General features: G+C 37.2%; 1 protein-coding gene across 1 annotated transcript in view; it reads right to left on the reverse strand.

The window, feature by feature from the left end:
* Slc25a14 (solute carrier family 25 member 14) overlaps window positions 1–23531 on the reverse strand; it is a 39812-nt gene extending 16281 nt beyond the window's left edge. The window contains 7 exon segments of the mRNA XM_041642852.1: window positions 7532–7627; window positions 10498–10583; window positions 13245–13339; window positions 15803–15950; window positions 17618–17711; window positions 23386–23483; window positions 23486–23531. Of these exon segments, the coding sequence (XP_041498786.1) occupies window positions 7532–7627; window positions 10498–10583; window positions 13245–13339; window positions 15803–15950; window positions 17618–17711; window positions 23386–23483; window positions 23486–23516 (648 nt within the window). The 5' untranslated portion in view covers window positions 23517–23531.
* Between the last annotated feature and the right edge of the window lie 111 nt (window positions 23532–23642).

The raw sequence follows: 23642 nt of genomic DNA on the forward strand, positions 1-23642 counted from the left end.
ACCATATAAGACCTAAAAAAGCTTTAAAAAGATTATAAACACACAAAAGCAGAACCAAACACAGCTTCCTAGTCCTGTAGTCTCTTATGTGGGATGAGGCACAGAGTTGTATCTCTTAATCACTGCCTGAGGGCTTGAGCCATAAGCTGTGTGGTGGTTTAATATTTTGCTATGCAAACAGAAAAGGTTACAGAAATGAAGTAAAGTAGGTTCAGACTAAAAAAAAAACTCTAAACAGGTTACAGTATGTTTAACAATATGTGTAGACTTAACAAAAAAAGTATAGTCAAAAAATGAATGAATGAATATTTTTTGCATTTCATGCATTTATTTTATTTTAAAACAAAAGCCTTTATGTAGGGTTCTTTGCATTGGATAAATTCCTAAAGAAAGTATTGATTGAAAAATCACATTTCTAAAGCCCTCAGTAGTTCGGGACACTCGACTTTCCAAGACTATGGCAATTATTATTATTTATATCAGAGTATGTTCTTCGCCAAGTCTTATCCCGCACTATTGGTTTTCAGGCACATTTTTACCACTTGATCACTGAGAAATGACATCTGCTGGTTTGCACTAGTTTCTCATCTGCTGGGATTTTAGAATTTGAACATTTTCTGGGATGCTTAAGCTTGTCAGTCAGCAGCTTGTGTATGTTGGCTCTTTCTCACTTGCTCAAAATAAATTTGTTTTCCCCATAACCCTGATTTGTTTTTTTCAGGCCTTTCTGATGCCATAAACCTTTTTAAAATCACCTTTCACAATAAATATTTTAAAAATAATAGATGAAATGCTTTAAAGAAAGAGTTAAGTAATTAAAAAAATAAGCCATGTCGAGATGGGAAATACAAAAGGAGTCTGGATCCTATATGTTATTGTGCTGTCTTTGAAATTTTTGATTGCTGATAAGCAAATGACAGCTGCTGGGAGACACTGGACTCTGAAAGAGACTGTGGAAATAAGCCAGCCTAGAAATTTTAAGAATGCCTTAATTTTAAAATGGAACTCAAAAAATGTATTGCTTTGGGAAGCAGTTTGTTCAAGATTAGTAGACATCAGTCTCGATCAGGTAAGACCCCTGAAAATCCTGGTTACAGACATAAAGAAATAAACCTAAAATAACTACAAGACAGGTGACATATATTTTACCCACTCAAACATAAAACAAAAAAATCATCTTTGGCTGGTTTGTATACAACACACAGTCCATACTTGTGTTAATGCAGACATGTATGTTACCTTTAAAAGTTTGTGTGTTTTCAGAGCAAGGGAACCAAACACCAATGAAAATGGGTGATCCAGGTGACCTAGCCTCTCAGAGTGCCTATGTTACAATTTCCTCAGCGTTCTGCATCCACAACAGCTTCAAAGCTGCTGGTAAAGATGGTCCAGCCCTACAGACTATTCTAGTCAGGACTTGAACATTATCCTAATTTTCTCAGGGTTCCCCAAAGATCACAGTTCCCTCAGACAACAGGAAGCAGTCTAAAGAACACAACACTCGCATTCCCAAGAGATGGGGTGGAGGGTTTTTGGTCATTCAGTGGGTTATAGATGTTTATCATTGTTTAGGGAGTTACAAATTGTTATTGGGTCATGATCAAAAAAACTGAAGAAAGGGGATTAGATTCAAGGATCTCTTTTAGAAAAGTATAGAAATGATAGGATATAATGATTGTTGAGTCTACTTTTGAACAACGAGTAGTCATAAATATTTTACATCGATATGGATTTTAGTATATTGATAAAAATAGTTATTTTGTTATACTGAATATATGCTTATATTCTTGTTTGGGATATTGTGCTTATGCAGTTCATTTAAAAATCTAATGCATAATTAAGAAAAAGCTGGTTAAGCTGTGCGGTAGTGGCGCACGCCTTTAATCCCAGCACTCGGGAGGCAGAGGCAGGAGGATCTCTGTGAGTTTGAGACCAGCCTGGTCTACAAGAGCTAGTTCCAGGGCAGGCACCAAAGATACAGAGAAACCCTGACTCGAAAAAAACGAAAAAGAGAAAAGAAAGAAAGAAAAGAAATGCAGGTTAATAGTCATTTATAATAATCAAACTTGTAGTCATATCAGGTATATTTTCAAGGTAAAACATATATTTTAGGTAGATATATGATCTTAAAACACTTCAAGAACTTAAAGAATATAGCATTTAAGATGTTTAATAACCTGAGGCTTTTCATGACAATGAAACATGTCTGCTCCTGGCAGCACCAATTTACTTCAGAAAGGATGATAGGCACTTAAGAACCTGCATATGCAGCTTGCTTTCATTGTGGCAAAAATATCCATTTGGCCAAGAAACTGCTCATGTTTTAACTGATGACAGCATGCTATACAAACTGGACAAGGAGGACACTAAGGAAAAAGACTGTTTAGTTTTGCCAAGATAAGGCAAAACTATCCTTCAAAGTTCTTGCTTCCTAAAAAAGTCTGCCAGATATTCTAGGCCTGTAGGCTGAAGACTGGGTGCCGCAACACTGCAGAGGAACTTTGAGTAACTGTCCAGGTAGACTGATGTCTATGTTGTTTCCTTATTTTTGGAAGTTGCTTACAATGCACTTTATTTATTCAGGTAATATTATATCCTTCTAAGCTCTTTGATGGAGTTGAATACTAGATATTTATAGTTAAACTTTTCCATAGTTATGATAGAAAGACAATTGGGTACAAAACTTTCACCAAAATAGGATAAACAATGGAGTATTTTCTTTGAAATTGTCAAATACAAATGTACTAGATATTGTAAATGCAATTCTTACTTGATAATTATTCTTATTATATATAGTTTTACTACGTCTTTCCTTTTTATTTAGACAAAAAGGGGAAATATTGTGTGATGGAGGAAGGTCATTGGCTAATAAAGAAACTGCCTTGGCCCATTTGACAGGCCAGCCTTTAGGTGGGTGGAGTAAACAGAACAGAATGCTGGGAGGCAGAGGAAGTGAGCTGATATGCCTTAGTTCTGCTCTCTGAGGCAGACGCCATAAAGCTCCGACCCAGAATGGATGTAGGCTAGAATCTTCCTGGTAAGCGCACCTTGATGCCACACACATTAATAGAAATGGGCCAGGCAGTGTTTAAATGAATACAGTTTGTGTGTTCTTATCTCGGGGCATAAGCTAGCCAGGTGGCTGGGAGCAGGGCGGTAGGAATGCAACCCACAGCTCCTTCAACAATTGTGGAAAAGTTTCTTTGTTCATTTGAAGGTGTGTCACTCAGATTTGTTTATTAAAAAGGTGAACGGCCAATAGTCATGCAGGATTTTGGGGCAGAGAGAATGTTGAAAAGAAGGAGGAAATACCAGGGGCACAGATCAAGCAACATGGGCATTGCAAAGTAAAGGTAACTGAGCCATGTAAAAGAATGTAGAATAAAAAATATGAGTTAATTTAAGTTGTAAGAACTAGTTATGAAACAAGCCTAAGCTATCAGCCAAGCTTTCCTAACAATAAACCTGTGTGATTATTTGGAAACTGGAAGGTGAGACAAAAAAAATCTGCCTAATAACCTATCTCAGCACATAACAAAATATACTTTTACTTCTTTTCATTATGTGCCTTAATAATGTTAAGTCATCTGGAAAATAAAGGTAGCTATTTTCAACTCCTAAAAAATTAAACAAGATTTCCAGATAATCTGGAAAATCCACTTCTATATATGTACCCAAAAATATTAAATACAGTGTCCCCAAAAGGATATTTGTATACCCATGTTCACTGCAACATCATTCACAATAGCCCCCAAAATGAAAGACACCCAAACATCCATCAGTGGTTGAATATATAAAATGTATACGTGTTTGTACATGCATATATACAGTGTATCTGTGAAGTGTTTAAGTAATATACAAACATATATATTATCCAGTCTTTAACAGAAAGGAAATTCAAAAACATTCTATTGCATGAATAAATCTAAGGAAAACTGTGCTAAATGAAATCTCATAAAAGGACAAACTTATATGAGCCCACTTATTTGAGTTACTTGACAAATTCATAGAGACAGAAAGCAGTTTGGGGGTTGCCAGAGACTAGGGGAACTGAGAATGGCTGTTTAGTGGTTATAGAGTCTCAGTGTTGCAGGATGAAATGAATTCTGGATTCATCATATAGTACAGAAAGGCTCATGAGGCCCCAGCCCTGATTAAGAATTTAAAGGCAGTTAACAGGTGCCAGAAGGGAGGGGCCCACGAGGATCTATAGACAGCTAATGGTTGCTAGAGAAGGAAAAGACAATTTATTTCTGTGATGTAGACATTGGTAAGATATCTGTGCTCCTGTAAGTAAAACTAATTAAGACAATGGTTCACAAATAAAAACAAAAATATGGAAGTAGAGGAAAACAAACTAGGAAGATAAAAGGTTTCAGCAGGAGTGTGTGTGGGGGGCAAGAAAGGGTAATAAGGGATGACTATGATAAAAATACAATCAGATAAGTGTATTAAAATATAGTGAAGGGCTGGAGAGATGGCTTAGCGGTTAAGAGCATTGCCTGTTCTTTCAAAGGTCCTGAGTTCAATTCCCAGCAACCACATGGTAACTCACAACCATCTGTAATGAGGTCTGGTGCCTTCTTCTGGCCTGCAGGCATACACACAGACAGAAAATTGTATACATAATAAATAAAATATATAATGAAACTCACCTGGCAGTGGTGGCACAAGCCTTTAATCCCAGCACTTGGGAGGCAAAGACAAGTGGATCTCTGTGAGTCTGAGGCCAGCCTGGTCTACAGCGAGAGTTTTAGGACAGGCTCCAAAGCTATAGAGAAAACCTGTTTCAAAAAACCATACATAATATTGGAACTCATTGTTTATAATTAATATACGCTAATAAAAAATAATTTTTAAAACTTCTGGATATTGGTTGCAAACAATGTGAACAGATTCAATATGACTGAAATCTATGTATACTGTATAAAAATTACCAGAAATAAAATGTGTGGGTTCCCCTAACCTAATTTATAATATCATTGTTTGGTCTTTGTCTCTTGATATCAGTTCATGAAAATGTTCTAGTGAGTTCTACTCCTGTTGTAAGATGGACTAATCAAGGAAGTACACCCTACTGTTATCAAAAAGCAAACCTCAAGGATCATTAATGGTGCTATGATCATTAAGTAAAAAGTTATGCCTATACCAAAAGAATATGTAACACAATGTACTTTGCTTCTGTACATTACCATGTGCCAGAATCATACAAGTAGCGTGGGCATAAAAGTAGTTACATTCAATTATGAGGTATTGGGATATACGCATGTTGTCAGAATTTCACCTCATAAATTACCTGCTAATTGCAAAAGGAAGAGGCATTTACCTTTTAAAACAGCAATACCTGCTGGACATCATATGAATAAGTAGGCAATCTCTGCCCTGCTTAATGTGGCATAACGAAACACGCACCTCTGGCCTTGATGCAAAAGGTTCAGAATGAATGTAATAAAGCCAATAGTCTCAAGTTTCAGGCAACAGAGGAACAAGCCAAGGACCACATGGAAATACTATATATGAAATATATGAAAACTATCCTGGTTTCATAAATAGGTGAATTTTTAATATGGTCTAGGTTTTAAGTATAGGGTTATTCAGATTTACTTATGCATATGCACGTTTTGCTTACATGTACATCTAGGCAACATGTGTGTGCCTGGGTTCATGCCAAAGTCAGAAGAGGGCTTTGATTTCCCTGGAACTAGAGTTAAGGATGGTTGTGAATTGCCATGTAGGAGCTGGCAACGCAGCTGGGCCCTCTGCAAGAGCAGCAAGTGTTCTTAACCACTGAGCCATCTCTTTCCCCACTTAAGTATTGTTAACCTTCTTACAATTGACAATAGTATTGTCAGCCCAGAAAATGTTCTTGTTCTTTTTCTAAATTTTATTTTACTTTTTATTTTTAATTATGTGTATGTCTATGAGAGGAGATGTTCACATGACTACAGCTACCTGCCATTCATTACATGTAGCCCAATCTCGGGTCTCTGCAAAAGCAGTCTGTGCTCTTATCTGGTGAGCCCTCTATACCTTCTCCTTATGAGACACATCATGAAGTGTTTAGGAGACTTTCATAATGTGTATAACATCCTATTATATTGTTAAAAAATAATGTGTGTATTTCTGTACTCAAAGAGACGGTTTAAGTAATTATGACAAACCTTTAAGTTGTCTAATACAGATCATGGGTATTCATAGTTCAATTCTTTCAGCTCTATTTTGTTTTAATTTTAAAGTAAGAAATAGCTGTAGAGAATTACAAAGGAAAAAATAATAAAGCTCTCATTTTTATTTAAAAGTCTATCAATAGACTTGCTATCCCATTCAGCTCTCTCTGCAGATTCTAATAGTCTTATTTATTCAGTGATCACAAGAGAATAAAAAGTTATTCAAGGGGCTGGAGAGATGGCTCAGAGGTTAAGAGCATTGTCTGCTCTTCCAAAGGTTCTGAGTTCAATTCCCAGCAACCACATGGTGGCTCACAACCATCTGTAATGAGGTCTGGTGCCTTCTTCTGGCCTGCAGGCATACACACAGACAGAATATCATATACATAATAAATAAATAAACATTTTTAAAAAAAGTTATTCAATAGCCTAGTGTGGTGGTACATGCCTTTAATCTCAGCATTCAGGAGGCAAGGGGAACTCTGTGAGTTCAAGGCTACCCTGGACTACATAGTAAGCTCTAGGTTAGTCAAGACTACATAGTAAGATCCTATCTCAAAAGGAAAAGTTGCTGGGCAGTGGTGGCGCACGCCTTTAATCCCAGCACTCGGGAGGCAGACGCAGGCGGATCTCTGTGAGTTTGAGGCCAGCCTGGTCTACAAGAGCTAATTCCAGGACAGGTTCAAAGTTACAGAAAAATCTTGTTTCTAAAAACAACAACAACAACAACAACAAAAAAAAAAAAAACAAAAAGGGAAAAGTTATATGGGTATAGTGGTACAGGTATCTATAGGTACAGGTAGAGTGGAACAGACCTGACTTCTTAGCACTCAAGAGACACAGGCAGGAGGATTACAAGTTCAAGACCATACTTACTAAATTCTGTCTCAAAACAAAACAAAACCAAAGAAGTTATTGCAACAATGACAGCAAAAGGCAAAGTACAATAACGATAAAATGGTCAAAGCGATTATCTCTAAATTGTTGAACTACTGGAATTTTTCCACATATGTTTAATATTTATGGTACATCTTATGCATTATAATTATATGGTTAAAAATACTGTTATGCTCTTTGAACATAAGCACTACAGAGACCATTATAGACAAACATTACTGTGTTTAATGCAAAACTGACAGAGCTATACTGAAATACTAAATTCACTGTGAAATTTAGAAATTGTATGTATGAGACATACATACAATCCTAAACTATATGTATAGAAATAGGAACCACTGTAAATTTTGATCCTTTCATGGGTGGCAAGGAGCTTTTTACCTTGCTTGGGGTTAGTCACAATCTCATGACTTAACATGAAAATTCAAGTAAAGAATATAATACACCACCAGTAAAAGAGTACTCACTCTCCACAGACCCCTGGTACCTTCTTGCTGGTATATATCAATGAAGCTGCCAATCATGCTCCCTTGGAACAAACTTCCTTGAGCCTGCATTCGAATCTAAAATGAAAAAAGGGAACATTCTATTTTGACAGAAAAAAAACCAAAGTGAGACAATTCAGTCCTTTAAAATTAAGGAATTATTTTTAAATCTCTGCTATTATGATGAATTAAATTGTACACAAAAGCATAATTTGTGCCAAAGTATAGTCTATAAAGGTTGTATTTAGGTCTCATATTTCCCACAGTAAATCTATCTTTTCTAGACTTGTACAATAACAAGTATTCATGAAATATAGCGTAGTGGCACAGGCCTTTAATCCCAGGACTCAGGAGGCAGAGACAGGTGAATTTCTGTGAGTTCAAGGCTTGCCTGGTCTACACAGTGAGTTCCAGGGCAGTAATGGCTACATAGTAAGACCCATGTAATTAATTTAGTAAAGAATTAGGGACTACTCAAATGTCCAAAAACCAATGTCAACAACATATTGGTTACATAAATGATGAAACATTAATTTAACAGAATACAGTAGAGCCATAACATTTTCCCCTAAAGTATTTGTAGACCTTAGAAGGCATTAAAAATTAATTGTTAAACATGCCAGGTGGTGGTGGCATGTGCCTTTAATCCCAGTATTTAGGAAGCAGAGGCAGGTGGATCTCTGCAAGTTCAAGGCCAGCCTAGTCTACAAGAGCTAGTTCCTGGCCAGGTACCAAAGCTACACAGAGAAACCTTGTCTCGAAAAACCAAAAAAGAAAGAAAGAAAGAAAGAAAGAAAGAAAGAAAGAAAGAAAGAAAGAAAGAAAGAAAGGAAGGAAGGAAGGAAGGAAGGAAGGAAGGAAGGAAGATTAATTGCTAAACATAAAAGTGCTGTTTCTTACCAAAAATGTGAATTAAAAAACACAGCGAGAAGACTAGGTGATCATATATACCTAAATATTAACAGAGGTTTACATATGAATGGGGAGTCTATAAGTGAGGATTGTTCTCTTTTGAGTTCAATTTCTAGAACTTATGGCCAAAACAGAGCTGATTCCAAAAGGTTTGACCTAACCTCCACATGTACATACACATGCGCCCCCCACAAAATATAGTAACGGTAGTGATGATAAATTTATTTGGGGGCTAGAGCACTGGCTGTTATTGCCGAAGACCTGGGTTTGGTCCTCAAAACCAATATGGCAGCTCACAACTCTCCTTAACTACGGTTTCAGGGGCTCCAATGCCCTCCCTCTTCAGGTTCTATGGGCACTAGGCACACATGGTACACAGGCATACATTTAGGCAAAGTACACATACACAAAAACTAAATATTTAAATTTTTAATTTAATTTTCTTTCTTTTTTGTTTGTTTTTTGAGACAGGGTTTCTCTGTGTAGCTTTGGCTATCTTGGAACTCATTCTGTAGACCAAGCTGGTTTCCAACTCACAGAGATCCATCTGCCTCTGCCTCCTGAGTGTTTGGGTTAAATGTGTGTGCCACCAATGCCCAGCTAATTTCATTTTTTTAAAAATAATGACAATTTATACTAGACAATCAAATTTATACCAGACAATCAAATTTATATCAGATAATCAAATAATGACCAGTTTTATATTTGTAGATTTAATCATTCACCAGTTGAAAAATATTTGGAAAAAACTGCATTTGTACTGAACACATGTAGAATTTTTCTTTGTCATTATCTCTGGAATAATATAACAACTATTTACATATGTTTACATTATATTAAACATCTTAAGTAATCTAAAGTGGACTTAAAATATCTAAGGGAATATGCACAGGTTATACATAAATACTGCTTCATTCTATGTAAGCATCTTATTGAGCATCTAAAGATTTTGTTATTCACTGGGGAAAAGTCCTGGAAGAAATCCCTACAAGATTGGGATGAACAAACTCTGCTGTAATCGCTATAAGGTGAATCTCCTATCACTTGGTTTGCATTATCCTGGATCCTGATTTATACTTTCTCTTATTATAAGCAACGAACTTGAAATTTTTTTTTCTTGTAACTCACAGCTGGAAACATGACTCAGCTGTTAAGAGAGCTTGCTGGTTTTCCAGAGGATCCAGGCTTGACTGCTGCACCCACATGGCAGCTCACAACTGTCTGTAACTCCAGTTCCAGGGATTTGGATGTTCTCACCTGGCTTCCATGAACACTGCATGCATGTGGTACATGGACATACTTGCAGGCAAAATACCCCCACATATAAAATAATATTGTTTAAACTTGAGATTCATGGTTGTAAATACCTCTATACCCAGTAAGAAGACCAGACTACATAAGATTCTCTCTCAGGAAAAAAAAAATCCTAGTTTGTGGTCCTTCACATTGTTTAATCACATATTTTGTGCTTTATTAACTAAGAAGGAATGAGGTTTTTTTTTCAAGACAGGGTTCTTTTGTGTAGCTTTGGAGCCTGTCCTAGAACTCACTGAGCTGACTCAAACTGACTGAGCTGGCCTCAAACTCCCAATTTTTGCTATAAGTCAACACACCATCTGAAGATTTGTAATAGGTAAAGGATATGCCTTTGTTTTGTAAAATGGGAAAAGGGCTATTAGAAACACAAATCCATTCTCACACCACTTAAGGAAAACAGAGTAAGGAATTTAGAAAACAATTCCCTAGAACTGCGGAGCTCTGAAAATATCCCATAGTTGGGTTAAAAGCCCAAGCTGAAAACCACTGGATTAATGCATATCACATTAAACTACTCCTGAACATCTACTATGAAGCATGTTATACAAGTTTACATGTATTATCTCTAATTCTTACCAACTTTATGCTCTAAGCACTGAGTAGTTAGGAGATTTTCCCAAGAGTTTAGAACTAACAATGGACAGTGTAAGACTCAGAACTCGAACCTGAGTTAAAGTTGCGGTCTTTCCACTCGCATGGCAGACACCTATCTCTCTTACCTTTAGAACATCAGTGGGATTGGCTATAGTCGATGAAATCACTCCTGACACTACCCCACAGATCATATTAATTAGGAGAGTTTCATCTGTAAAAATGTAAAATAAACAAAATGAACAGATAGATAGAGAGAGATAAAGAGAGAGAGAGAGAGATAGAGAGAGAGAGATAAAGGTTCATTTTATTAAGTACTGTTTTCTCAGAGTACCAAGGAAAGATTTCCTGGAGAGATGACTTAAAAATTAACTTCAAGATTTATCAAAGTAAAGACTCTCAAATATTTGTAGCACATCCCAAATTTATACAAAATATAAATTATAAAATATAAACCATTATTTCCCTAAAAACATTATTTTTTTTAATTTTTATTATTTTGAAGACATCACATTCTTCAACCTAATTGTGAGTATAAGACATAAATTAGAATGTGGTATTTCCTTTTCAGCCACTTCAAACATAATAATACATCCACTTTTAAGTCTTTTAAAGTTTTCTGAGATTATAATCTATGGGGTGTTTTTTGTTTTATTTTGTTTTTCTGTTTTTCAAGACAGGGTTTCTCTATGTAGACCTGGCTATCCTGGAATTCAGTCTGTAGACCAGGCTGGCCTTGCACTCAGCGATCTGTCTGCCTCTGCCACCCAAATGTTAGGGATTAAAGGTGTGTGTCACCACCGCCTGAGATTATAATTTAATTACAATATTTCTTCCTTCCCTTTCCTCCCTCCAAACCCTTCCATGTACCTGTTCCTGTTCTTCAAATTTATGGCCTTCTTTTTCACTAATTGTTATTACATGTAAATATGCAAATACATACATACATATTCCTAAATATAACCTGTTCAGTCTCTATAATACTATTTGTATGTATGTTTTCAGGACTGACCATTTGGCATTGGACAAACAATTGGTGTGCTCTTCTCTGGGGAAGACCACCTCTTGCGCTCCCAGCTTTCTGTAATTGCCTATAGCTCTTTGTGTAGGGCTGAGGCCTCATGGGCTTTTCCCTGTGCAGTTTGGCATACCTTGTTCAATTTTTAAGTCTTTTTATGAAAAGTTAACTTTAAAGAATAACAAGATGCTAAAAAACTATAGTCTTATGTGTAATAAAGTTATCTAAATATTAATGCTAAATGGCTTTAGAGCTCTCCTAGCCTCCATTTATGTAAGAAGGTTTCTGTAGTCAAATATGAAAAAGCAGGAGTATAATTCCTGCTGCTGAATAATGAATGGAAAGAATTAGATATAGACCAGCACTCTGCTACCGAGTTACAAAAGAAATAATTTAGAGCTAAATTCCCTCAGCTAGAAACAAGAAAGGAACAACAGAACATAATGTTCTACAGAGAATATCTAATCTTCACCAGTCCTACTTCTCATGAAGGGCCTATAAATAGAAAATAAGTAAACCCACATTAATAAACTATGAAAGGAAAATATTTTCAGGAGAGATGAAAGTGAATCCTTCAGGATTCCCACCTAAGAGGCTCCAGAAAATGCTGATTTAGAATAAAACAAGTCCTTCAAGAGATACTGCTAACATGAAGTCAGTCCAGCTTTCTCCATCATCCAGTAACCCCAGGCCTATGATAAAAATCCATGGTGCAAGTATCAGACTCAAATGGAAAAACCTACAACAACTCTGAATTTGGGTTAACTGGCCATAGGTACATTAGAGTTCAGACTATAACAGACTAAAATTTATCTACCTACCAAAAGCTTATCAAAATTGACCTCTAGATGCCAGGTGGTGGTGGCGCACGCCTTTAATCCCAGCACTTGGGAGGCAGAAGCAGGTGGATCTCTGTAAATTCAAAGCCAGCCTGGTCTACAGAGAGAGTTCCAGGACAGCCAGGGCTGTTACACAGAAAAATCCTGTTTTTGAAAACAACAACAACAACAACAACAAAGAATTGACATCTAGGAAATGCCTCTAACTGATGAAGACAGCATTCATTTTCAGGCTTCATTTCTAGGCTTCTTCAAGAATGACAACAAGTTTTTTTTTTTTTAAGAATTATTATTTTAGGAGCTGGAGAGATGGCTCAGTGGTTAAGGGCAATGACTGTTTGACCAGTTTCTATTCCCAGTACCCACATGGCAGTTCTCAACTGTCTGTAATTCCAGGTCCAGCATCCTCACACAGACATACATACATACAGGCAAAACAGCAATAAAATAAAAAAATAAACATTTTTTTAAAAAAGGAATTATTATTTTAAGCAAGGCGATGATGGTGCATGCCTTTAATACCAGCACTTGGGAGGCAGAGGCAAATGGACTTCTGAGTTTGAAGCCAACCTGGTCTACACAGAGAGTTCCAGGACAATCAGGGCTATACAGAGAAATCCTGTCTTGAAAATCAAAAACAAAATGACAACAAAAAGAGAACTATTATTTTGGGGGTAAGACATATATCATGGCATATGTATGGAGGTCGGAGTTCAACTTTATGAACCACCTTTGCATGGGTTCCAGGTATCAAACTCAGGTAGTCGCACTTGCATGAATTTGCCCATCTTGCCTGCCTAAAAGTTTCTCAGTTGATAGCAAATGATAAATTTGAAGAGCAGGTGCCTCTAACCCACATATGCCCTCTGTAGGGATTTAGCTCAAGTCAACAGAAGCCCACTTATCCCTGCAGTAATTGTCTTTCATTCTCTAGCATCGTGAGATAAACATTTCACAGTAAGCATGATTTCAACAATCCCTTTGAGGATAACCTCAAAAGAGAGTTGAGCATACTGACCTTCCAAACGTTCTACAAATAATCGCTTCAAGCTTTGGTAAATACCAATTTTGATGGTGCCATATGATGCCTGTCTTAGTAAAGCAGGAGCAATTCTTCCCAAAAAGAGAGAGAGAGAGAAAAGTTAATTTTATATAACACACATTTGTAGATTTTACAATTCTTTTATCTATATCCTTCCAAGAAGTATAGCATGCTTTTTTTTTACTCACCCAGGAAGAAAGAAAGCTCAAATCCCACGTCATAAAACAAACATCAACAAAGTAAAAAGAACTAAATTTATATAGAATATATTTCCTGACCATAATGGAAACAAACAAGAAAATGATAAGGAGAATGCTCAAACACTTGCAAATCAAACAATACACATCTAAAACAACATGTGGGTTAGAGAAAGCTACAAAAGAAGTTTTCTCAATGTATAGATATGAGTAAAATTTCAAATACATCCTATAATATACATGGGGAAACAACAACAAAAGAAAAGGACATCATGAATATGAGAGTGAGGAAAGAGATACATGGGAATGCATGGAGGAAGAAAGGGAAAGAGGAAATAATGTAATTATAATTCCAAATTTTTAAAAATATTATTAAAAAATTTTAATACATGGGATACAGCTAGGTCTGAAAGTACAGGTCTGTAACCCGAGCTACTTGTGGGCTAAGGCAAGAGTTCCAGACCTGCTTGAACTAGAGTGAGCACAAGACAAGCATGAGCAGCTTAATATGGCCCTTTCATATAAAAAGTAAAAAGAAAGTGGTTCACAGATAGAGTACTTACATAGCATTGCTAGGCTCTAGGTTCAATCACCAATATTAAAAAACAAAGAGGGGGCAGAGAATATGCAACCAAAGCATAGCTGAGAATAATTTATAGTCAAATTCTTACCCTAGCAGAGTAAACTCCCCAGAAGCCAACCTCTAGAACTATGAAAAATTAATGCCTACTATTTATAAGTGACCAGGCATATGGTACTTTGTCACAGTGGCCCAAACTAATAGTATTAAAAGTTTTACAAAATAAAACTTAAGTCATAGTTTTTTAATTTTTCCGATTTTGTTTACTTTTGCTTTACATATATGGGTATTTTGCCTACAAGTATGTTGGTGCACCATGTGCATGCAATGCCCATAGGGGCCAGAGGAGGGCATAAGATCTTCTAGAACTGGAGTTACAGGCAGTAGGTTAGTTGCCACGTGGGTGCTGGAAATCGAACTCAGGTCCTACAGAAGAGGAGCCAGTGCTCCTACCTACTGAACCACCTCTCCAGTCCCAATGAATTAACAGTTTTATTAAAGTTCATAAAATAGAAATTCTCAGTCCAAACAAGTTTGCTGAGGAGCTCTATAAAACCACTGAAGAATTACCATTAATCTTATACAAGCTCTCCAGGAAACGGAAATGGGAATGTTTCCCAAATCATTTTGGCTAGTATTACCTTGGTAGAAAAAAAAAAAAAACCCAGACAAAAACAGTATAAACAAAAAACACAGAGCTATATCGTTCATGAACTTAGATGCAAAATCCTCTAGAAAAGATGAGCAAATTGAATGTAGCAATATACAAAAGAGTTAAAACACTAACCCATACGTCATAGGTTAAAAAAAACCTTGACCTTTATTTCCTAACAACTGCAGATACATCTTTAACTTAATCAAAAAGGAAGCCAACAGCACCAAGATTTCAGCCTACTTAAATTCTGCTCATAAACTGAAGATGTTCTCACTCATGCCTCCTTTGAGATTCATCCAAATTGCAGAACTATACTTTAGGAGATATAAATAGAAATAAAGCAACAGCTCAAATGGTTAGGATTGAAGAAAAAAACAGATGACTAAATCTGCATATTTCTGACTGTTACTTGCATTAGAAAAAGAATTCCAAGGTTATCTATGCTAATAGAGGAACAAGGTAAAAGAGATGATCAATCCATGGATAATTTAATTATGAACAAGGATCTTTTTTTTGTTTTTTTCTTTTTGTTTTGAATTTTTTCTCCAAGAAAACTATAATTTAAATAAACCCAACCCAAATTACTAGTAAAATTGATTTCCAATCTCTCAGCAATACTGGTAGCCTAGATTTAGGATAGCCTAGGAAATCAGCAGCAGGTGAAGTACAAACTGGACAATAAACCATAAACTGATGCGTAATCAAAAGGTGATGAAAAAAGATACTCCCTTTCTTCTATTCTTCATTCCTATTTAATTTGCCAGAATATTTCTTTCACAAAGAAAATCTTAAAGGAAGCCAGTGCTTGCCAAATCAGGAAAATTCTCAGAAGAACGTACACAGCTAATTGGTGCTGCTTTTTACAACAGTCATCAGTAAATGTCAGGAAGCCAGAAAAAAAAACCTTATGCTGAAATGATATTATCCACTTTCACATTTATTCCATACAGCCTGATTAACACAAATTCCAAAGCTCAAGACTTACAAGCAAATGAAATATACAAAAGCCCACCAATACAGAATTACAAGTAAAAATGGTGACTATGAAGGATATAAACTAGCATGTAGTTGTTCATGCTCCAAGGAAAGAGGCCAGACTTACCCTGAATACAGAGCCAAAATCCCCTCTTCTTTATAGATTCGAAACAAGGCATGAAACATCCCTCTATATTTTATCTCTTTGAAGCGGACATCGATGCTCTGGCCTTGGACTTGCAGCCGTGTTTTAGTAAGGTCCACAGGGAAAGTGCCTATGAGGGAACACACTCCTGAGCATTTACAAAGAACACAGGTATGTTTTGGCTAAATATAAGGCAATGCAATAGTGGAAATCTAACACAGGGTCCTTTTCATAACACTCAGATATGCACTACACTGCCACTGACAGAAGGTAAAGGCTTTTAAGTGGAGTGAAATGCACTAGGCTCTCTAGGAAGCACGACTTGCCACACAGTATATTTGACACTTTCTGCCAGAAATGCAAAGGCGTTTGGATACTTCTTTTCCTTCGTCTGTAACATACTAATGCCAACGGCATTTATTAGTCTTTTCCTCCCACCCTTTCCCACCGCAAGTCTCCTTATCTCTCCTTCATAAAATCTCCCCACATCATCGCAAGCACAAGAACATCCAGGATTGCTGATTCAGAGGTTCTTACATGCAGTAACAATAGGGTATGAGCATGTGTATTTACGACTTCCTAATACTATGACAGAAATTGGCAAAGTCTCACTTGGTTCTACTTACCATGGTGTCTTTGATAGTTCAGGAGTAATACCAATAGAGTACTTGAGCCATTAGTTTTTTCAATTATGTGCTACTTATTTGTATGCATGTGTATGTATGTGTGTGGGTATATCCTCCACGGCTCATGCATGGAGGTCAGAGGATAGCCTGCAGGAGTTGGTTCTGTCCTTCAACCACATGGGTCCCAGGGATCAAATTCAGGTTCGTCAAGCTTGGCAGCATGCATCTTTACCTGCTGAGCCATCCTGTTGTCCCTAGCCGGATTCTTCAAAAAACAAAAACAAAACTCCCTTTTCTTATCTCAGCACATAAAAGTGGTTATTGCATGAACAAAATGGGTTTTAAGAAAGATTTTAAGATCTAAACCTAACAAGGTGTTTATATATGTAATTCTGAACTTTGGGGATCTGGATAGTGCAAGACCAGAGCATATACCAAGAAAGGCAGAAAACACTGCGGGATTGTAGATACTTAGGAAACATTCAGGGAAAAGAAAACTCTGGAAAATGAAAAGTTACAATCTAAAAGTATTTCAAAATTTAAATCAAAAGAGAGATGACTCTTGTTTGATCTTATTTACTTCTAAAATGGAAGAGAGCTTTGCAAAAAAGAAGCCTGGATAAGAAGAAAATTATAGCCTTAGCATAAATGTAAGACCATTAGTACAGGAATACACAGAAATCATTGTCATATATTTTCCTCTATGATTACACATATTTGGCTTGGAAAAATTAGCAAGTCACTAAGTTATCAAAAAAAAAAAGGTTCAAAATTTGACTTCTTAACCTCATTCACCTTATCATTACTAGTACCTTCTCAGTAATGCTGTTTGATAGCCATGCAAACAATAATATTATTTTTTGTTTTTTCAAGATAGAGTTTCTCTGTATAAGAGTCCTGGTTGTACTGGAACTCAGTAAGAGTCCTGATTGGACTGGAACTCTGCAGACCAGGCTGGCCTCGAACTCTTCTGAGATTGACCTGTTTCTGCCTCCCAAGTGCTGGGATTAAAGGCATGCACTACCACCGCCTGGGGCAACAACAATTTTTAAAACAAAGATGACAACACTCTTTTGATTTGTTCTCTGTTTCCTCTAGAAATAACTGGTAGCATGCATAACCATCTGTGGCACAAAACTCATATTTATCATCCTGTTTTTCAGATTCTTACCGAACTCGGCAACAATAGAGGCAAGGCCGCCATACACAAAAGGTTTCCAGTTCAGACCAGACATCTCATGGCTTAAAGTGGGACTTTTCTGATGCTAAAAATAAACACGAATTAGAACAGGGCACAAGAATGAAGAAAAGTACCAGTTAACGCTTGAGTATATGATTTGAATCAACCCAACTGGCAAACCAAAGGAACATGGAAGAAAAACTAAAAACCACCAAGTAGGATGAGACAAAACTGAGAGTCCTTCCTCAAAGTCTGGATGCTTATGAGTTTCTTCTCTAATGTCATTCTGTAGGGTAGGTGTACAATCATTTAAAAATGAACATGTGCCCTTCATGCTCTCTAATTTAATCGTCCACTCTTCCCCACCCCAAGAAGCTTCAGCCCATTCATCCAGAACTCCCATCTCTGACATTCATCTAGACAATCACAGGTCAGGGAAACTGAAACTGAAGTTACATAGGCTGAGGCATCTTATAAAAGCAGTTCATGGTATTCAGTTAGCTTGATTCAGGCACAAAACACAAGCTACCAACACTACCCCCCGAACATTCTCAGCCTGTTCAGCTCTCCACTAAAATTTAGCATCTCAGTTCTAGGAACTGAGCTAGTTTTACACCAAAGCAGCTAACTCAGTGAGACCCATGCTGAGATAAGGAGCAATGTACCTTGCTTCTGGCTCCTGGAGAAATGACAGCAGTGTGGATATATCCCATTTCTGACCCTGAACATCATCCTTCCAGTGATCTCCTTTCCCTTACCCCTGCACTGTAATAACATATCCTAGTACTATACGTTTTATGTTCTAATTCTTTATTGATGTACTTCTGTCCCCAGCCCTTTTTACTCCCCCCCCCATCAAATCAATCTTGGATCTGTCATCCTAAAAATCTTCAGTTTTGTCAGGGAGGTGGTGGTGCACACCTTTAATCCTAGCACCCAGAGGCAGAGGCAAAGGCAGGCAAATCTCTTTGAGTTTGAGGCCAGTTTGTTTGACAGAGTGAGTTCTAGGACAGCCAAAGCTATACAGAGAAATCCTGTCTCAAAAAACAAAAACAAACAAAAAAAAAACTTCAGTTTTATTTTTTCTGCCACTCTCAGCGCCTTCACTCTTGGATTTGTTTTTCCACAACTCTAGCATCTAGGCAAATATTTATCAAATTGTAGCATGCAACAGAATCATCTAAAAGGTTTTTAAAACATGGACTGCAGAGCCTCTTTCTCAGAGTTTCTTACTGTTTTAAGTCTTGCCCTGAGAATCTGCAAGGTGTCAAAGAATACTGATGCTTTAAGAAGGAACTATTGCTGTAGGTATCACCTGCTAAATCCTGGTCCTCTTGAAAACACTACTTTTTTTAAAAAAAAGAATCTCATATTTCCTTGAACTATTCCCTTCTTTTTCAGTGCTTCGATATATACTTCTGATTTCAAAAGGGTTTACAGTCAAAAAGGAACACCCTGAAATCAGATCATCTAACATTGAATCATGGCTCCAGATTCACATCTTGACTATCACTTACTAGTTGTTTGTAGGAATGTTATTCAATCTGTATCTGCCTTTATTTTCTGAAAACAATAATAATAAAAACATATTATAGGGTTGTTGTGTTGTATATAAGTAACACATTTTTAACACCTAGAAAAATCCTTGAAACTTTGCTTAATAAGTTAGATAGTTATTACTACACATTTTAATAAATGCATTTATTAAACAAATAAAATAAATACTTTATTAATAAATAAATAAAATAAATACATTTTCATAGACAGCATTTGCTGTCCATCTTCCCCTTGCCAGTTTGGGTTAGTACCATTGAGCTACCTTCTGTTCTTAGAGGAAACAGGGTTTTGATTTATTTTTTACAAAAGTAATTCTCTGAAACAAAGCAACGAGCAATTTTCCAGAGAGGCTAGCAAGCATGTAGATAAATGTATTAGTTATACTACAAAAATAATTGTGGAAGCATGCTTTCAAACATTATATATATATATATATATATATATATATATATATATATATATATATATATAAAATATGTGAGAGATACCCCTATTGGAGGAAAGTTCATTAAAACTCTAAAGGGCAAAGTAGGAATTGATAGGAAAAATAGGACTATGACATAAAAACAACAACAAAAAATCCTTTAAATCAGATGTGGTGGCCCATGCTTGTAAATCCAGCAACTAGAAAGTGGAGTCAGGAGGATCAGTAATTTAAGTCACCCTTTCCTACATAGGGAGTTTGAGACCAGCCTGAGCTACATAAGACCCTGTCTCCAAAAGAAAGCACAAAAAGGAAGGAAAAAAAAATCACTCTCTGGTGTCAAATTTAGAGATTTCCCTAAATAGCCTTTGATATTTCAAATGTCTGCTGAGCTTCTCCCCCAGATTTTCCGTTCACAACTTCACGCACCCTTTCTCAGTACAGGAAAAAAAATTCTACCACATCTTTAGTACCTATTAGTCAATGTTTCAAAAAATATTTAGTGTTTTAGCATTATTTTGTGTGTGTGTGTGTGTGTGTGTATGAGTGTTTGCTTACATGTATAACTCTGTACCACATGCATGCCTGATGACCACAAAGGCCAGAAGAGGGTGTTTGAATCCTTGGAACTGGTTACAGGTGGTTATGAGCTGCCATGTGGGTGTTGGGACTTGAACCTGGATCCTCTGGCAGAGCAGCTACTGCTCCGAACAGCTGAGTCTTCTCTCTAGCCCTCTACTCAGTCTCTTAACGGAAAATGTGCTCAGGATTCAGGAGCAATAACAAACCACTAAAAGTTGGGCCAGAGTCAAACTTCAGTTCCCAATGAAGTTTCCACAATTCAGAGGTGATAGGAAAACAAAACCAAACCTAGGGCTGCTTTCTTTTTTCAGTTAAATGTATGTCATTTAAATGGCTATTAAATCATATTGTTTAGCCCTAGAGCACTGGCAAATCGCCTCTCTTACATAAAATGATAATAGTAGTAGGTAGTTGATAATATTTAGTGTCTTTATTTGGCAAAAGAAGCATAGTGATCTTTATCTGTCTCCTCTCCACCACATTTTCATTTCAATTTCATTAGTCTATAAAATTATACAAGCCTGGAGAAGACTAACCAAAACCAACAATGTCCCTTTACCACCTCCCCAGTCACATCTGATAGTAAAATCTTTCGCGCCAATATCAGAAATCAAAGTCATGAAAGAAATTTTTTATCTCCTTTGATTAGACTTTATACAGCCCTTCCTCACACTAGAACAACTTGGAGGCACATTGAACAAATTTATGTTTCCACAACGGAGTCCTTAATATTTAAAGGCAACTTTCATATTCCTACATTTTTCTTTTCTAAGGCTAAATAGTCCTGATCATTTTCTTCATTCTATATGTTTTACTTCAGCTACTATAGCTGAAATACCTTTGTTTCTTTTCAGAGAGGCTTATTATACAACTGAAGCATTAAAGTTCCAGCAAATACCAGAGTCTTTTACATAAAGCTGTATATATATATATATGTGTGTGTGTGTGTGTGTGTGTGTGTGTGTGTGTGTGTGTGTATGGAAGTTATGTCTCACCTATTATTGTTCAACTATGTGATTTTTTTGAGAAAAATTTTGAGAAATTTGTTTATTCAACATCTTAAATTCAGGCATAAAATGATGACTAGGGTGAAGTATATTCTCTAGTTGTCTCGTCTCTTCTCCTCCTCTTTTAAATAGGGAAGATTCCCTAAAAGATGACACCATATTTCACAAAGCTTTTTATAAACCTCATAAAAACTTGTATAGAATGAGGACAAATGTCAAACAGTTGAGTGTCTTACATACACATCCTGTATATAAGCAGTTATAAAGCAAGCCACAAAAGTAATTTGCTGGACCTGGACAATAACACACACCTTATACAACACTCTCCTGATTCCCAGATTCTCTACCTATAAACACTTGTCTCTTGCTTTTGATGAAGAGGATTGCTCTGTAAAGCAATTCATATCCCAACTCCTCATAAAGTTATTTTGACTTGTGGAGGCTAACCTCAGTTTGGGGTGAAGGGACAGAAATAACATCTAAGTAGCAATACAGTACCCTACATATTTTATTATTTAAAAAGGCCAATAAAATTTGTCTTCACAATTTGTGCATCTATTCTTAGAATATAGCCCCTATATTTATTTCAAAGTCTGTTCAGGAAATTCTGGGTGATGACGTTCTTGGTTTCTCCTTTAAGAAAGAGTAGGTGTTAGACATGTTCATGATTGCAAGATAGCAATAGGGAACCTAAAGTTATGTGTTAAAGGCATACTAAATACTCAAACCTGAAATTGTCTATGAATATAATTGTCAAACTTTTAAAAATCACAGCCTGGTGTGGTGATGTCTTTAAATCCAGCACCTGAGAGGCAGAAGCAGGTGGATCTTTGTGCATCTGAGGTCAGCCTGGTCTATATAGTGAGACCCTGTCTCCAAAAAAATTTCACAGAAATATATTCTAACATAGACACTATTTGCCATTCCACCTATCTTTCCTGGACAATCATCTGGTGGAACAAATTAAATATTTTTGCTAGAGAAAAATTGTTAGAGACAAATTGTTACACTGCATAGAAATCTATAAAGCAGGGAAGCATGGAAAAGAAAACAACAGGCATGCGTTTGAATAATTTGGAAAAACTGTTGGAAGTGAGAGAACTTAAATTGGATCTCAACAGTGAGCAGACTGAATCCGGGTAGGAACAAATATCTGGGAAGGGTAAGCAGGGTACATAAAGACAAATGTGCAAACACACACAATTGTGTGGAGGTAGGCACCGATATAGTTTGTACTGAGACAGAAATCAAGGACCCAAGCCGAATACACAATATGCGTATTGGATGAACAAGTGAAAGGAGTAGATTCTACTGAGAGGCTTCAAAACAAGATGTTGGAGGAAGACTAGTTCTATTAATAGGGAAGTGAATTAAGGTAATGCCCTATTTTAATTAGTTACTGGGGACTACAAGCACAGTGGATTGCAAACAGAGAGGTAGGGAAATAGCTTAGGAGGGTGTGAAGTAGGCAGAAAAGAATACTTGTTAGCATTGGGGTTAATCTGTTGAAATGGAGACAAAAGACGTTTCATGATATAAATGAAGAGGAGGAAAGAGTTAACATCTACTCTAAGCATCTCTAGGGGCTGGGCAAGGAAGCACTGGTAGAAAACTATAAATGTCCTTGCTTATTATTGTCTGAGAAACAAAATCAATGTTGATAATATCTGTGATCCCGATCAAGTAACTGAACTGCATTTTAATAGATGCCTTCAATGCCTCAACCTCAGGAGTGACAGGGGTATAGAAAGTGATGGGGAGCATCTCTCAACAGCATCCCTCACACTGATACAATGGAGATGTTTGCTTACTCCGCTTGCAATCACAGCCGCCGTTGCAAACTTCACCCTTAGAAAAATTAGGATTATTCCGGGAAAGATACCCATTCACCCTGTGGGTAGCAGGATCTTGCCAATTCCTCAGCTGTCAGAGCGAGTTCGCAGAGAGAAGGGAGGCGCCTGAAGGAGGCAGCCTCCCAGGGGGGTCGAGGAAGCAGGGTTCAATCGAAGAAGTAAAGCCACCGGTGCCAGAAGAGTGAAAGACAGGGAAGGGACTCAGCTGAGGGGAGAGAGAGAGATCAAAGGACCGTTAAGCCCCTCCCAGGCCGAAAACCAGACCAGCCCGGCCCGCGCGGCCTGCCGCAGCCCAACCCCGCTCCCCAACCTGGAACTCCAGGAGCTCCCCCTCACCTGCTCAGGCTCATCAGACGACTGGAAAGCAGAGGCTCCCAAGGTAGGAAATGCCACCGCAGCGCCAACCCGGAAGCATTGAAACGAACGGAAGTAACAAGGCGTCGCCTCGGCAACAGTGGCGCAGCCATCCTAACTCCGCCTCCTCTTTGCCCGAAAAGGAAGGCGCGAATGAAAGGAAACCATTAGGGACGAAAGGCCTGAGTCCCAAAGGCTGTGCAAAAGGGTCAGGAGCCAGCCACCTGCCTTTCCGGAGA

The sequence above is a fragment of the Microtus oregoni genome, unplaced genomic scaffold (assembly GCF_018167655.1).
Source record: "Microtus oregoni isolate MIOR12 unplaced genomic scaffold, Mior012 000080F_ref0000499, whole genome shotgun sequence".
Taxonomy (NCBI): domain Eukaryota; kingdom Metazoa; phylum Chordata; class Mammalia; order Rodentia; family Cricetidae; genus Microtus; species Microtus oregoni.